The sequence below is a fragment of the Pygocentrus nattereri genome, chromosome 16 (assembly GCF_015220715.1).
Source record: "Pygocentrus nattereri isolate fPygNat1 chromosome 16, fPygNat1.pri, whole genome shotgun sequence".
Taxonomy (NCBI): Eukaryota; Metazoa; Chordata; class Actinopteri; order Characiformes; family Serrasalmidae; genus Pygocentrus; species Pygocentrus nattereri.
Genome location: NC_051226.1, coordinates 11,728,268 through 11,743,937, shown reverse-complemented (window position 1 = coordinate 11,743,937; position 15,670 = coordinate 11,728,268). Strand labels below are relative to the sequence as shown.

General features: G+C 39.5%; 2 protein-coding genes across 3 annotated transcripts; one reads left to right on the top strand and one right to left on the bottom strand.

Annotated features, from left to right (window-relative positions):
- Nucleotides 1–356: 356 nt before the first annotated feature.
- aqp7 (aquaporin 7) lies at nucleotides 357–8,381 on the top strand. 2 transcript variants are annotated; one of them, XR_005131613.1, is made up of 7 exons: nucleotides 357–916; nucleotides 2,360–2,486; nucleotides 2,579–2,716; nucleotides 4,716–4,834; nucleotides 5,087–5,304; nucleotides 7,539–8,036; nucleotides 8,339–8,381. XR_005131613.1 is itself a non-coding variant. In XM_017713554.2 (6 exons), the coding sequence occupies exons 1-6, from the start codon at nucleotides 797–799 to the stop codon at nucleotides 7,732–7,734; spliced, it is 918 nt and encodes a 305-aa protein (XP_017569043.1). In that variant the 5' UTR covers nucleotides 357–796; the 3' UTR covers nucleotides 7,735–8,113. The 2 variants fall into 2 exon arrangements, 1 of the variants encoding a protein (XP_017569043.1); XM_017713554.2 differs by lacking the exon at nucleotides 8,339–8,381 and having other exon boundaries at nucleotides 7,539–8,113.
- Nucleotides 8,382–10,200: 1,819 nt separating this feature from the next.
- Nucleotides 10,201–15,664, bottom strand: tpgs2 (tubulin polyglutamylase complex subunit 2). The gene is made up of 7 exons (XM_017713140.1): nucleotides 15,553–15,664; nucleotides 14,572–14,651; nucleotides 13,558–13,645; nucleotides 13,057–13,188; nucleotides 12,835–12,945; nucleotides 12,551–12,714; nucleotides 10,201–10,667 (listed from the first exon to the last, which is right to left on the bottom strand). The coding sequence occupies exons 1-7, from the start codon at nucleotides 15,626–15,628 to the stop codon at nucleotides 10,446–10,448; spliced, it is 873 nt and encodes a 290-aa protein (XP_017568629.2). The 5' UTR covers nucleotides 15,629–15,664; the 3' UTR covers nucleotides 10,201–10,445.
- Nucleotides 15,665–15,670: the final 6 nt, after the last annotated feature.

Genomic DNA, 15,670 nt, shown 5'->3' with positions numbered 1-15,670 from the left:
CACCTATGGATTTTTTCTTATCTGAAGCAAAAGCGGAGCTTGATTTGAATAGATTTTCTTTGCTGTTTTAACTGGAAATAAAGTGAAGGATGTTCTCTGACCTTTGCTAGTACTGTATATAATGAGGCCCATGTAGCTAGCTCTATTTTGGTTAGTTGATCATCTACAGTGAAATCTTCAGTGTTGAAATAACACCTACTTGTTTGGGGACTTTGCAGCATAGGCTACACCTTGAGCTAAACACATAATAGGAGAGCAATTGATCTATGGACGGCTGTAAAAGCTGAACTTGTTTAAATCTCTTCTATGGTGTGTGGGGTTAAGGTGATTTAGACCAAATTCTTCATTTGTTTGTGTTATTATGTAATGGTACAGTAATGTAATTATAAGGTCATAGAAACCTCCTTATCTGCTAAAGCTCAGAAACAGCAAATGCAATTTCCAGAGCCCTTAAAATAACTGTGGCATTGGAACAGGTGTGTCCAGATCAGAGCCCCTAGAGACCACTGCCCTCTGCCCATACCCAGCCCATACTCTACCCAGAAGACTATAGGGCTGTTATGGGGGTGTGTAATGGGGAGGGACGAGTAAGAGGACACCCAACACATGCAGCCATGTGAAAAGATAACACAAAGGAAGCAAGAGAGCAGCAGAAAACTACGCTTTTGACACTCTACACCCTCAGTACAGCTTCCTCAATTCGACTGACCTGCAGCAGTGGAGTGAAATCCGCTGAAGGAAGAAGGGCAATTGACCCAGACGGAAGCGAGAGTAGAGAGGGAAAGAACAGTTGAGCATGCTGGAGGAAGGCAAAGCAGAAGAGCTGAGTAGGGCACAGGGACGCTTCATGTGCTTTGTGAGGAAGAAGCATGCTAGAGTTGGACTAGCAGAAACTCTCAGCACGTTCGTCATGATGGTGAGACAACTTGTTAATCCACGTGACATTCGTAAAAAAGAAAATTGCTGTGTTTTAATGAGAAGAGTCATTGCACCATAAAAACATGTTTTGATAAGAATTAAACATACTGTACATTAAATATTCCCATACAGGGATTAAGCCTAGTCCTGAACTCCATATTCCCTTCAGTGGAGAATCTCCATGTAGAATAGTGTGTAGGTCAAGACTAGACCTAATCCCTGTCTGGGAAACAGACCCATACAGTCAATGTCATAGACAGGGATTAGGCCTTGTCTAAACTGCAAAATCAAGGGCTTTTACTTATTTACAAATCCATTTAGACTAAATTTAGGCTTAAGCTGGGTCCAGGAAACCAGCCCATGGAGATGGTTTTTTGGACACACTTTAAGCCTAGTTCAAGATTGTAAAGGCAAATAAAAAATCTTTATCGTCTGAGATTAAACATAATGTGGGTCCAGGAAAGTAAGGTACAACAGGACAAAGGTACTGTTTAAACGAAATATACTGCACTACTCTAAATAAAATGTAAATATTTCATACATAAAATTATACATGCACAACCCCATTTCCAAAAAAGCTGGGACACTGTGCAAAATATAAATAAAAACAAAAAACAAATTCAATGATGTGCAAAGCATTTAAACTCTATATTTCACTGAAAATAGACCAAAGATGACATGTCAAATGTTGAAAGTGAGAAATTTTACATATGCCCATTGTGAAATTGATGCCAACAACACATTCCAAAAAAGTTGGGATGGGGGCATGTTTACCACTGTGTTTCATCACCTCTTTTTTAAATAACACTCTATAAGTGTTTAGGAATTAATGAGACCAATTGCTGTAGTTTTGAAAGTGAAATTCACATTTTTGCTTAACATAGGATTTCAGCTGTTCAACAGTTAATATGGAGCAATGCTGTTGTAATACATGTAGAATGTGGTTTGACATCGTCTTGCTGAAATAATCAAGGCCTTCCCTGAAAAAGACGTCATCTAGATGGCAGCATATGTAGCATATACAAAACATGTATACATCATTCAGATTTAATGGTGCCTTCACAGATGAGCCAGTCACCCATACCATGTGTACTAATGACCCCCATACCATCATGATTACTGGCTTTTGAACTGTGCACTAATAACAAGCTGAGTGGTCTTTAGCCCTGAGGACACAGCGTCCATGATTTCCAAAAAGAATTTCAAATGTTAATCCGTCGGACCACAGGACACCTTCCAATAACAAACTGTTTTCAGAGACAATATTTTTCAGAAGTGTTCCTGAGCCCATGCAGTGATTTCCACTACAGAATCTTGTCTGTTTATAATTTTTAGATGATGTGTTTACTTATTTCTTACTTAGAAAATCAACAAAAATATGTAATTTGACCAGAGGTCAAACAACTGGACATGAGTGGATTGATGTGCATTTGTGTTTCAGGTGTTTGGACTAGGCTCTGTTGCTCAAGTAGTCACAGGAGGGGGGCTATTTGGAGATTATTTAAGCATTAATCTGGGTTTTGGTCTGGGGGTTGCCATGGGGGTGCACATTGGTGGGAAAGTATCAGGTAAGCTGTTCCAGTGTTCTTTGTACAATTTTGAAATTATTTTAGGATCTTGACAGAAGCGAGTGCTAAATGAGGTTATTCTTCCTCTTTAGGTGCTCATATGAACGCGGCTGTGTCGTTCACCATGTGCGTGCTTGGGCGGCTGGGCTGGAAGATGCTGCCACTCTATGTAGCTGCTCAGCTTCTGGGCTCTTTTTTTGCTGCTGGAACAGTTTTTATTCTTTACTATGGTGAATAAGTGCACATTTGACCATGGACATGTAACCGACCAAACACCACGTACATAGTTTCTTTCCCCAGATCATAAGTCCCCTAAATAGGGACCATTCTCAATGATCTCTTCTGTAATTAATTGTACATAAGCACTTTGACATATTTACATTATAATTTACAGTGATTTGCAAATGTTTGAACATCCTTAATGATATGTTTTGTTAATTTTCTAAGTGCAAATATGTTAACACATCAGGGAACAACATTTTTCTTCAAATATTAGTCAACTTAGCAAAATAAACAGTAAATGAGTATTAAAAAAGCACAGAAGTGTGTTCTCTATAGAGAATGTTTAACTTATTTTCAATTAGAAAATGAACAAAAAAGTTGTACCTGCAGTATATAGCTGCTGATCTTCAGCAGTAACTTTATAACTGTATACAACTAAATATTTAAAATGTACCTGTACTTGACACCTATTACACATCGTTCATATACAAATTTACACCAATCAGCCATAACATTATGACCTCCTTGCTTCTACGCTCATTGTCCATTTTATCAGCTCCACTTACTATACAGGTGCACTTTGTAGTTCTACGGTTACAGACTGTAGTCCATCTGTAGTCCCTCTCTGCATACTTTATTAGTCCCCCTTTTCCCTGTTCTTCAGTGGTCAGGACCCCCACAGGACCACCACAGAGCAGGTGCTATTTGGGTGGTGGATCATATCCACCACTCACATGGTGATGATGGGTTAGTGTATGTTGTGCTGGTACGAGTAGATCAGACACAGCAGTGCTGCTGGAGTGTGTACACACCTCAGTGTCACTGCTGGACAGAGAGTAGTTCACCAACAAAAATATCCAGCCAACAACACCCTGTGGGCAGCATCCTGTGACCAGTGTCCTGTGACCAGCGCCCTGTGACCACTGATGAAGGACTAGAGGATGAACAACACAAACTGTGCAGCAGCAGATGAACTACTCTCTGACTTTACATCCGCAAGGTGGACCAACAAGGTAGGAGTGTCTAATAGAGTGGATATTGTGTGGACACAGTGGTAAAAAACTCCAGCAGCACTGCTGTATCTGATCCACTTATACCAGCACAACACACACTAACACCCCACCACCATATCAGTGTTACTGCAGTGCTGAGAATGATCCACCACCCAAATAGTGCCTGCTCTGTGAGGGTCCATGGGTGTCCTGACCACTGAATGACAGGGTAAAAGGGGGCTAACAAAGTATGCAGAGAAACAGATGGACTACAGTCTGTAATTGTAGAACTACAAAGATCACCTATATAGTAAGTAGAGCTGATAAAATGGACAATGAGAGTAGAAACAAGTAGGTGTTTTTCATGTTATGGCTGATTGGTGTATATACTAAAAACAGACTTCCATTACATGGAGTAATGTACAGTAATGATATGTGTGGTGTCTTAAGTTTAGTTGAACTTTAGTTTTGCACTGAAACTATGAGGCAAATGGTTAATGCAGACTGCTCCACCAATTATTGCATTATTGCATAACTGCAACATTATACCTTCACACACTTCTCTGAAAACATGTCAGGTCGTCAAGCAATCTGAAATAGACATGCTTTTGTGGTTTCTGACACTGTATCACATACTGTCATCACATACTCTTATCTATTCAAAACAGCCTTTAAATTTCCATAAAAGTAGTAGCCGCAGGCATCTTAAAGCTGGCCTTGTGTTTATACTTTTGTCCATTTTAATAGATAACAAGTATGACATGCAGCGTCAGAAACCTCATGACCATAAGATAAGATTACTTGACACCTCAACATGCACTGAGGCAAGTGTGTGATGGCTAAAAGGTTCCATTAATTGCTAGCTATATTAGCCTGATCTCTCCAGTGCAAAACTAAAGACGCACAAAGCATGTTTTGGCTGATCTGAGGTAAGAGGGATATCCAGTAAATTAGATTTTTATTAGACTAAAGTGAAGTTGCGAAATTAAAAGATTTTTTTCTTGATGTTTTATAGATGCTATATACCACTACTGTGAGGGTAACTTCACAGTGTCTGGCCCCAAAGCGACAGCTGGGATTTTTGCCACTTATCCAGCACCATATATACCAACACATGCTGGATTTCTGGACCAGGTGAGACAAGCTATTGGGATTCTTTATTGTCTGATAAAGAACTTAACTCCTGCCTGTTAAAGTCAATATGAGATTATTTGAAAAATAATGAAGTGCCCTATGAAGGCATTCTGAAGCCCCATTTGAAGGTATTTATTTGTCATGGATGTGAGGGAGAAAGCTTTTGGAACTGTCATGGCTTTTTGAGTCATTTTGATTTATTTGTTGTTTATGAGGCCAGTATGCCAATATATTCCCATCTGCCTGACTCAGGTGCTTGGCACTGCAATGCTGTTGCTTTGTCTAACGGCTCTGGCAGACCAGAGGAACCAGCCTGCCCCATCTGGTGGAGAGCCTGTGGCTGTGGGGGCTCTTGTACTTCTGATTGGAGTTTCCATGGGGAGCAACAGCGGCTATGCCATCAACCCCACACGAGACCTGGGGCCAAGAATCTTTACAGCATTTGCAGGCTGGGGATCGGAGGTATTCAGGTAAGTGCAATAAAATAGCATTATAACATTCAAAGAGGTATAAGCAACAACACTTCATTCTCTTTAGCAGGTAGCCTGTCTCTACAGACCTTAGAACTCTTCTAATATGACTTTCACACATACAAGAAGTTATAATCACTTTTGAGAATTTATTTTTCCTCTTGCTGATTTCACAGCACGACCAGACATTCCAGATTCAGCATCTGAGCAGGTTGTTTTGGCCTGGCTAGTGGTATAAATAAAATGTTGCTGTCATAATACTACCTGTCTCCAAAATGATACCTTTACAATAGGAGGAAATTTGTTTTTAAAGGAGGAATTCAACTTCTGCATCTAATTAAATTGATAAGATGCAAACAAAGTCATCCAGAGTGAATGTGATATATAGTGCTCCATTCTAGAGAAACTTGCTAGCCAGAGCTGTTCATAGTGGTGATAATAGGAATCATCTAAAGTGATAGATGCCTCTAAAATCTGCATTACAAAATTATTACACAAGCAGGATATGAATATGTTACCTGTTACATGAGACTTTTTTAAACAGCCTTGGAGGAAAGATACACATGGGGTAAGGCACAAGGCAAAATAGTCCCGAGAGTTACAACCAACAACAATCACATCTGGTTCTTATCACCACCACTGTGAAGAATATGATTTGGTAAGTTAGTCATTAATTAATCATTTCACGTCAATCCAGTATAAAATACTTTTTCCCACCTCAAACCTGGAATTATGTAGAAAGCTGGAGAAAAATCAGCAGTTTCAATTTAACTTTAATGTACATTAATGTAAAAGTTTCCTTAAAGAATTTGGGACCATTTCAATTGGCCCAGGCATCAGGAAATGTTAGTTACATTTACAAAAATTAGTTACAAAAACTAGTTACACTTAGTTATACACTCACCGGCCACTTTATTAGGTACTTGCTAGTAAAAGGTTGGACCCCCTTTTGCCTTCAGAACTGCCTTAATTCTTCATGGCATACTTTCAACGAGGTGCTGGAAACATTCCTCAGAGATTTTGGTTGTTTATTTGAGTTCCTGTTGCTTTTCTATCATCTCGAACCAGCCTGCACATTCTCCTCTGACCTCTAACATCAACAAGGCATTTTCGTCCACACAACTGCTGCTCACTGGATATTTTCTCTTTGTCGGACCATTCTCTGTAAACCCTAGAGATGGTTTGCATGAAAATCCCAGTAGATCAGCAGTTTCTGGAATACTTAGACCAGCCCGTCTGGCACCAACAACCCTGCCACATTCAAAGTCACTTAAATCACCTTTCTTCCCCGTTCTGATGCTTGGTTTGCACTTCATCAAGTTGTCTTGACCACCTCTACATGCCTAAATCCTTTATACATGCCAGGTCCTTTTTAGATGAAACACTCAACACACTCTCAGTAACATGTCAATGACATATCAGTGATGTAGCAGCTGTGAATACATTTAGCAGATTAACAAGAGATTATTAACTGTGTACATACACACACACACACACACACACACACACACACACACACACATTATCTAAGCCGCTAATTCTTGTGGGTTCCAGGGGGAGCTGGAGCCTATCCCAGCTGTCATTGGGCGGAAGGCAGGAAACACTCTGGTCAGGTTGCCAGTCCATCACAGACTGTGTAAATAAAATGTTTATAATCTGTTGAATTCAGTTGTTTTTTGGTCCATGTTCATAACTTAACATGTAACAGGTTTAATACTGACCATCTCAACATTCCCAACAAGCTGTTATGAACACTCTGCTCACACCATTCTGTAACTGAAGTTCAACTGGATTAGGGTTTGATTAAGGTTAAGGCAAGGGTTAGAATTAGGTTTTGGGTAAGGTTAAATTTTTAAAAGGAAGTACCATATAAAGCCTGCTTCATATAACATATCAACAATAAATCTACTTAGCAATAGAATGCAAATAATGTATCAACAATACATCTTCAAGATATTGACCGCAATGTATGCAGATGCTTCGCTACTGCAACTTCACTGATATGTTGTTGATGTCTTTCTGATAATCTGTTAACAGTTTATTTATCATCTACAAAAGACCGCTCCAAATAAAGTGTTACCTATGTTTTTTATGTGGCTATAATTAAATGTTTGCTGTTTGCTTTTAGCAACTCATTTTGATCAAATCTCAAACATCATGATTCATGAAAATTGCATTTACAATCTTAAACTGGATTTAGTCACATTTGAATCTTCCTTTGTTGCTCTCTCCAGGGCAGGAAATGCTTGGTGGTGGGTGCCTGTGGTAGCTCCATTAGTGGGTGGAGTGACTGGAGCTTTGATCTATAAGGCATTAGTGGAGCTGCTCCATCCTGTTCATACCGACAAAGAACTAGAGCACAGAGAGGGGTCATCAGAGTGTGCTCCACTGGATCAGTGCAAGAAAGGCACAGCAGAAGTGTGTGTGTGAATCATTCACACATTAAACACACAGTGGAAACAGAAACCACACAAAAGGAGCAGCAAGAAAGAAGAAAGAAGAGAGACCAGTGGAAAAGAGGATTTCTCACAGTGAGCCCAATCCAGTCCTCAGTGAGCTGCCTTGGTTATGGATGAGATTAAAGCAGCCACTGCCTCTTATACAAACGTGGATGACCCAGGAACCTGCCTGCTGATCCACTCTGTTCTGCTGAACAGAAGATTATGTTCAAAAAAGGACTGGATCACCAGTAGCCACGTCCATTGAGAATAAACAATGGAAGGACTGCAGGAGTATGTACAGTTTCAGTGAATTATAACTATTAAGCTGATTAGTAGTAAAAAATAAATAAAATCAGTAATAAAAATAAGTAAGTAAAACTACTGAGTGAGGTAAGAACAAAATGATAAAGTAGAAAACAACACTACAACAATAATAGTAATAATTACATGACAATATATATATATATATATATATATATATATATATATATATATATATATATATATATATATATATGTATACACACACATATTTACACCGATCAGGCATAACATTATATCCACCTCCTTGTTTCTACACTCAAAATATCCAGCCAACAGCACCCTGTGGGCAGCATCCTGTGACCAGTGTCCTGTGACCAGCATCCTGTGACCACTGGTGAAGTACTAGAGGATGATCAACACAAACTGTGCAGCAGCAGATGAGATTGTGACAAGGTAGGAGTGTCTTATAGGGTGGACACTGAGTGGACACAGTGTTTAAAAACTCCAGCAGCGCTGCTGTGTCTGATCCACTCATATCAGCACAGCCTGTAACTGTAGAACTAAAAAGTGCACCTATATCGTAAGTGGAGCTGATAAAATGGACAATGAGCATAGAAACAACGAGGTGGTGATAATGTTATGCCTGATCGGTGTATATGTGAGTGTTTTTGTGTGCCTTTATAAACTAAATCAACTAGAACAGTTTCAGGCATGTAATAAATTCTATTAAAGCAGATTTTAGCAGTTCAGTAAAACCTCTTGGCACTGAGGGGTGATCCAGTCACTGAAACAAGAATGGATGAATTACATTCTTTACAGAGAGCACTGATGTGATGTAAGATGCCATGTGATCAGTGAGTTCTCTGTAGATAAACAGAAGCCAGTGTGTTTCTCGCTGCCCTGTCAGAGAAGATCAATTGACTTTTTGATACAGTGTGCAATGATGATATTTTAGGGGTCTCTGAGGATAAATCTCAGAGCTGAGTGAAAGGTTGAATCTGCGGGCTTCAGGCTATTGGTAGGCACTGCCTGTATGTTACATTGCCGTTATCAATTATTGATAAAATACTTTCAGTAATCCTTTTTCTAACATGCTTTGGGAGACATATTTTGTTTTGAGACAGGACACCAAGCTTCTGTCTTAAATTACTAACTAGCTTACTGATGTACATTTTTCATCCAGCCATATGCCAAGGTATTCGATGAGCCTTTCAATTCTGGATCCCTTCAGGTTAGTAAGATTTAGTGAATTAAAATCAAAATCAGAAGTTCCAGAAAGCATGAGTTTGGTCTTCTTCGCATTTACTGATTGTAAGGCACTTCAGTTTTTCTACCACTGTTTGTACAGAATCTGCAGAGCAGTATAAAAGTGTCATCTGCATATGCGTGTACTTTACAGTCTGAGATAAAAAAAAAAAAATCAACTTTGTGCAGCAACTTTAGTTACCAGTAGCCACACACTATCAGAAAAGTGATTCTAGGCCCAGCTTGTAGTTTTGGCATCAAAGCCAATGTTTAAAAGTGGGTGTGTGATAGAATGATCATTTCTATCCAATGAAAATTTCATTTCAAACAAGTGTGACAGCAGATATGGTGCTGTGTTTTTCTCTAAAACAATTAATAGCTGCATAGAACAGTTTGAATAAAGAAATTACTTGACTTGAGTTGCCATGTGTGGAGAGAAGGAGTTGATTGTGAAGTGACCACAGCTTACAGCAGAGGTTAAATCAGATGCATTAAAGGGCAGTAAGTTATTAATATCACAGAGAAGGTGTCCAGCAGCAAAGAAATGTGCGTTGAAAGCATTTTTCATTTTGGTCAGAAATTCAATGATGATCAAATATAATATAAGCCGTAATTGGAAACGATTTGTCTTTAAGAGAATTGACTGCTTTTAGAAATTTCAAGTGTTTGAAGAACAGTTAGTCATTAGGCAAATATATTAATCTGACTGGGCTTTTCTAATAGTAGAAGTACATTTATTCCTAATAATGTGAGCCAATGGTCTTTGGCAGGCATGGCATTGTTCATGCAATTATCAAGCAACAATGATAAATTGAGCACAGCTTGAAGCTGTTTGATGTTTAATGGAAAAGACAGTAGTAGTGGTTTACTGAAACTGCTTTTCATAAGCAGCTTTCCATTGTTTAAATAAAATAGTGAAGTAAGAAATGCAAACTGGTCACAAATGTACTTTGGGAATTGTTTAATAAATACAATATATGCAATGCCATGAAAGGACTTGTGCAAAGAAAATAAAGAGCCTAAATACTCTATTGAGAAAGTTCCTCTCAATACTAAAAGCATGTGATGCATCCCTATTTCATTCAACTCTGCCTTCTGTGTCCAGACGTGTAACATTGCACACCTAGCTTCATAGCTGCTGAGCATGTCTGATGTTTGAGTGAAACATTCCACTGATGGTGGTGCTGTGTGTCATCGTTTGTTTACGCTTTGTCTGCCTGTGGCCCCCTGCCCTTTGGCAGCAGCTCCTCCGCTCGCTGGGGCCTGGGCTGGCTGCTTCTTCTTGGGAGCAGCTGGCTTGGCTTTGCCACGGAACGCCCTGGCTGGGTCCAGCTTGTTCAGAAACGGTTCCCCAACTGGATCGAGGTGAGGGTCACCATGGAATGTAAGGGGTTGATAAAGAGATGCCCATTGCTGTGCCAAGAAAGAGACTGATTTGAGTTATAATCACTGTGCCGTTCATTGATTTTACAATGAGCAAATGACAACTAGGATGCTTTGATGCTTTATGTTGCACCTTCATGCCGAAGCAAATTCCTAGTCTGTGAATCCTGTTCATTGACAATGGCAATAAAACTTCTTCTGATTCTTCTTCTTCTTCTTGAACCTACTACACTAAGGCCTGTGGGTCTCTTTGAGCATTACTTATTTTATGTGAATATCCTGTTTTGACCACATGCATTTACACTTGGTAGTCAAATGCATTTCCAATTTGTTGGAATATTCAGATCAGCTCAAAACAAGACAACCAAAAGTTTGTGTTGTTTTGTTTTTTCCTGCTCTATGAATTGTTCTTGCATTTCGTTTTCCTGCTCCATGAAAATATAGTTGCTGCCTCTAAACAATACTGTAAAAGTGTCACGATTGACCCCTCCTCCTACTCCATGTGCCCCTTTGTTTCGATCTTCCATGTGCATTTGTTTTGGTTTTCTAGTCCTGCCCCCTCGTTTCATGACTCCACCCCTGATTTTCTCCACCTGTGTTTGCACCTCTCCCTCATTACTTTTATGTATTTAAGCCCTGTGTTTGCCCCTTGTGTTTGCTGGTCTTTGTTGTTTGAATCTCTGTCTGTGTTGTTGGTGTTATATGCTGTGTTGGTTGTACTGGTGTTGTTTGATTCTGGTTTATGTCATGTCTGGTCCCTGATCTATCCGTGTTGGCTCATTGACCCTGGACTGTCTGGACCCTGATTTTGAATTTGCCCTTAATAAATCTTGCTTGTCTCAGCACGTGTGTCCACCTCCTCGCTCCCTGTTACAAAAAGTCAGAGAGTGTCCATTAAAAACAGCTATTAAATACAAGATGTAAGATAACTGTCGTGCATAATGAAGAGAAAATAATGGGAATTTCCAAAAAATAAGGTTCAAACCTCCAAAAGTTTTTTTGAAAATAGGACACCTAACAACCGTGCAAGACTTAGTAGATCACCAAAAAAAGGTCTGGCCACCTCAGTCCAGACCTCAACACCACTTAATGCATTTGGGATTACTTGGATCATGAGAAGCAGAAAATGCAACCAAGACCGAACTCTGTATCCCTGCAGATTTCTTAGAAAAACTGAAAGCAAGTCACCTGTAGAAGCTGTAATGAAGGCAAAGCATGGAACCCTAAATACTGAGAGTGGGTAACACTGTCATCTCACAGCAAGAAGGGCCTGGGCCCGGTTCCCTGGCTGGGCGACCATGTTTTTTTCTATGTGGAGTTTGGATGTTCTCCCTGTGTCTGTGTGGGTTTCCTCTCACAGTCTGAAGAATGCAGTCAGGCCGATTGGAAATGCTAAACTGGTGTGAATATGTGTGTGGATGTATATGTCTGTCTGTCTGCTCTGTAATGGACTGGCAACCTGTCCAAGTGTTTCCTGTCTTCTACTCCTGTATTGGTCATCATCATATGTTATGACATTATGTACTGAGAGGGTTGTGGTTGTGAAATGTTGCTTGGAAAGGTGGATATATTTACATTTGCATATCATCCAACTAAAATCTCATCTCATATGGTGCAAAATAAAAAAGAGCACCATATTATTGGAATTATAATGCAACCACGGTTGCTGTTAAAGAGTAACGTTTTTGCAGTTACAATTACAGTAATTTAACTCATCTCAAAAAAATGAGTGAGCATCTGGTCTTTCATCCATTTAAAAATCTCAGAAAAGATTTGCTTCAATTCATTGACCAGCAACCACAGAATCTATAATGCACACTGAAATGTAGAATGTGTGCACCCATAGCTGTGTCATAATTTAAGCAACTGCTAATGATTCTGGCTGATGTGCTGCTTGTTGAAGTTCCTCCTACCTTGGCCTGTGGGCTGGGTCCATATGGCGTGAATGTGTATTGCCATTCTGGCAGGCCTAAATGCGTTATCATAAGCCTGTAGTATGCAGTGAAGGAGGAGGTGAGAAAGTGCCAATATAGGGACCGATCCATGAACCATATTTCACTCTGCTGGGCCACATCACCTTGATAATTATGACATAAAATAAAGAGCAACATAAAATGAATTATGACTTAAAAAGGTTAAATACACTGCAGTGCACCATGTATTATACTCACTATGTGTTATGCTCTAAATGGATCACCTGGAGTGCAGTTTTTGTAAACAAGGCAGACTCTGCCGTTTCCACCACAGGAGTCAAGCTCAAAGATTCGGCTACGCGAGTCAAAGTGAGGCTCTTCATGGCCCTCTGACCCTAAAGAACATGAAAACAGTTTATGGTGCAGCTTACAAAACCTGCTCAAATACTTATACATGTATAATAAACTACCATATTCCTTTCTGAATGTATCCTAATTGTACTTACCTTCGAAAGCATCCTCAAAGTCAAGGTCAGCTAAAGTGGGTGCACTGGGTAGGGAGTAGATGTTTGATTGGGCCAGAAGACGCAACCTGGCCACACTGTTTATTACCATACAGCCAACAGGGACTGGCTCATCTGCAAGGTACAAGGAAAGTTATTCTCTCTGCAAAGTTTTTGTGCTTTGAAGTATTAGATATACCTCTTTATTAAGATAATGAACACATATAAATCTCCCAACACTAAATCTCCTAAGAATAAAACAAAAACTTAGACAGCTACACTACTTACACTAAAATCACTTTAATTAATCATTTGTTTGAAGTACTGACGATACCCACGATATACACTCAGAAAAGCTTTTCATATTGTCTTTTGTTGTGCTATATCGTGACAGCACCCCTCCATAATATATTATCAATGCAGACACCCCTCTCTTGTTAAAGGTAAAGACTAATTACTAAGATGCTTATATGATTGCCTGACATTATATGACAAGGAACTTACTTTCTAGTTTAGCGTTCCAGGTGAGAGTGAAGCCATCTGTTGTGAGATAGAAGTCTCTTAGGTCCTCTGGCAAAACACAGCTGTTTTTCTGAAGGACAGACAAGCATATACTTGGCGTAAATCACATAATGCACTTATATTTTTTATCAGAATATGCTGTGTGAGCTGTAACTTGCTTCAACTTACAAGATGTAAGATAACTGTCGTGCATAATGAAGAGAAAATAATGGGAATTTCCAAAAAAGGTTCAAACCTCCAAAAGTTTTTTTGAAAATAGGACACCTAACAACCGTGCAAGACTTAGTAGATCACCAAAAAAAGGTCTGGCCACCTCAGTCCAGACCTCAACACCACTTAATGCATTTGGGATTACTTGGATCATGAGAAGCAGAAAATGCAACCAAGACCGAACTCTGTATCCCTGCAGATTTCTTAGAAAAACTGAAAGCAAGTCACCTGTAGAAGCTGTAATGAAGGCAAAGCATGGAACCCTAAATACTGAGAGTGGGTAACACTGTCATCTCACAGCAAGAAGGGCCTGGGCCCGGTTCCCTGGCTGGGCGACCATGTTTTTTTCTATGTGGAGTTTGGATGTTCTCCCTGTGTCTGTGTGGGTTTCCTCTCACAGTCTGAAGAATGCAGTCAGGCCGATTGGAAATGCTAAATTGGTGTGAATATGTGTGTGGATGTATATGTCTGTCTGTCTGCTCTGTAATGGACTGGCAACCTGTCCAAGTGTTTCCTGTCTTCTACTCCTGTATTGGTCATCATCATATCATCATGTGTTATGACATTATGTACTGAGAGGGTTGTGGTTGTGAAATGTTGCTTGGAAAGGTGGATATATTTACATTTGCATATCATCCAACTAAAATCTCATCTCATATGGTGCAAAATAAAAAAGAGCACCATATTATTGGAATTATAATGCAACCACGGTTGCTGTTAAAGAGTAACGTTTTTGCAATTTTTTATCAGAATATGCTGTGTGAGCTGTAACTTGCTTCAATTTACCTGCTCCCATGAGAGGAGGCATCGTTTCTCTGCAGGTTCTCTCTCAGCAAATCGTACATCTAACACACCAGGGAGGCTCTCTGGGAATATAATAAAGGAAACACAGAAATGAGAAGAGTAATGACCAGGCTGCGGTGGAAATTAATATCTATGTAAAAGACTAGGCCACTGCAGTGAAAGGAATATCTCATAATCAAAGTAGAACCAGCATGCAGGCCAGTTTGCTTAAAAAAACTCTTAAAAAAGATGGCTCTTCATTGGTTCTTTAGTAGAGACAACAGTTCTATACAGAACCATTGACCCTCAAAGAACCATTTGCAAGCTCAAATGGTTCTGTGCATGGTGAAATGGTTCTTCAGACTGATAGAGAATGTGTTGTACATGGTTCTACACAGAACCTTCATAAAAATCATTCTATATAGCACTAAAAAATATGGAACAATTTTCAAAAAGGTTCTATGAAGAATTCTATGTAGAACATTTCTAGATGTCCATTCATACATATCTCCCCTTTTTCTTTTACCAAAATGAATCACCACCTGTAGGTCTCCTTCCTCTATCTCATTGGATGAGCATAAGAACCAAACTCAAATCTTCCTGTAAAAGGAATCCTATCTCCTCCTCCTAATCATCATCATCGAGTCCATCCTCACATCATCCATTCCACTCACTGACCACATATCTGCATGTATATCATCAACCCTGCATATGTATAGATATTCTTATCTGCATATGTACAGATATTCACATTTCTCTTTAGCTCCTGTCTGTTTAGTATGTTATATGTCATATATGTGTGTATAGGACATTTTATGCGTAATATACTTGCCGAAATAAAAGATTCTGATTCTGCTGATTCTCCTGGAATCATGACTAAAGCGTAAGGAGACAAGTGCTCCTTAATATGCCAACATTTAACGTGTGATGAAACAGCTTATGATCCGTACATGTTTAGATGAATATTAGTTGATGATTACTCACCTAAAATCCGAGTAATTCCTAAAGTAAGTCTTTCTGAAAAACCCATTACGGGTTTTTCTTCCCTCGCATCCTCCATTCCCAACACCGTCTCTGCAGCAGCGTTAGAGCTGCATCAGCC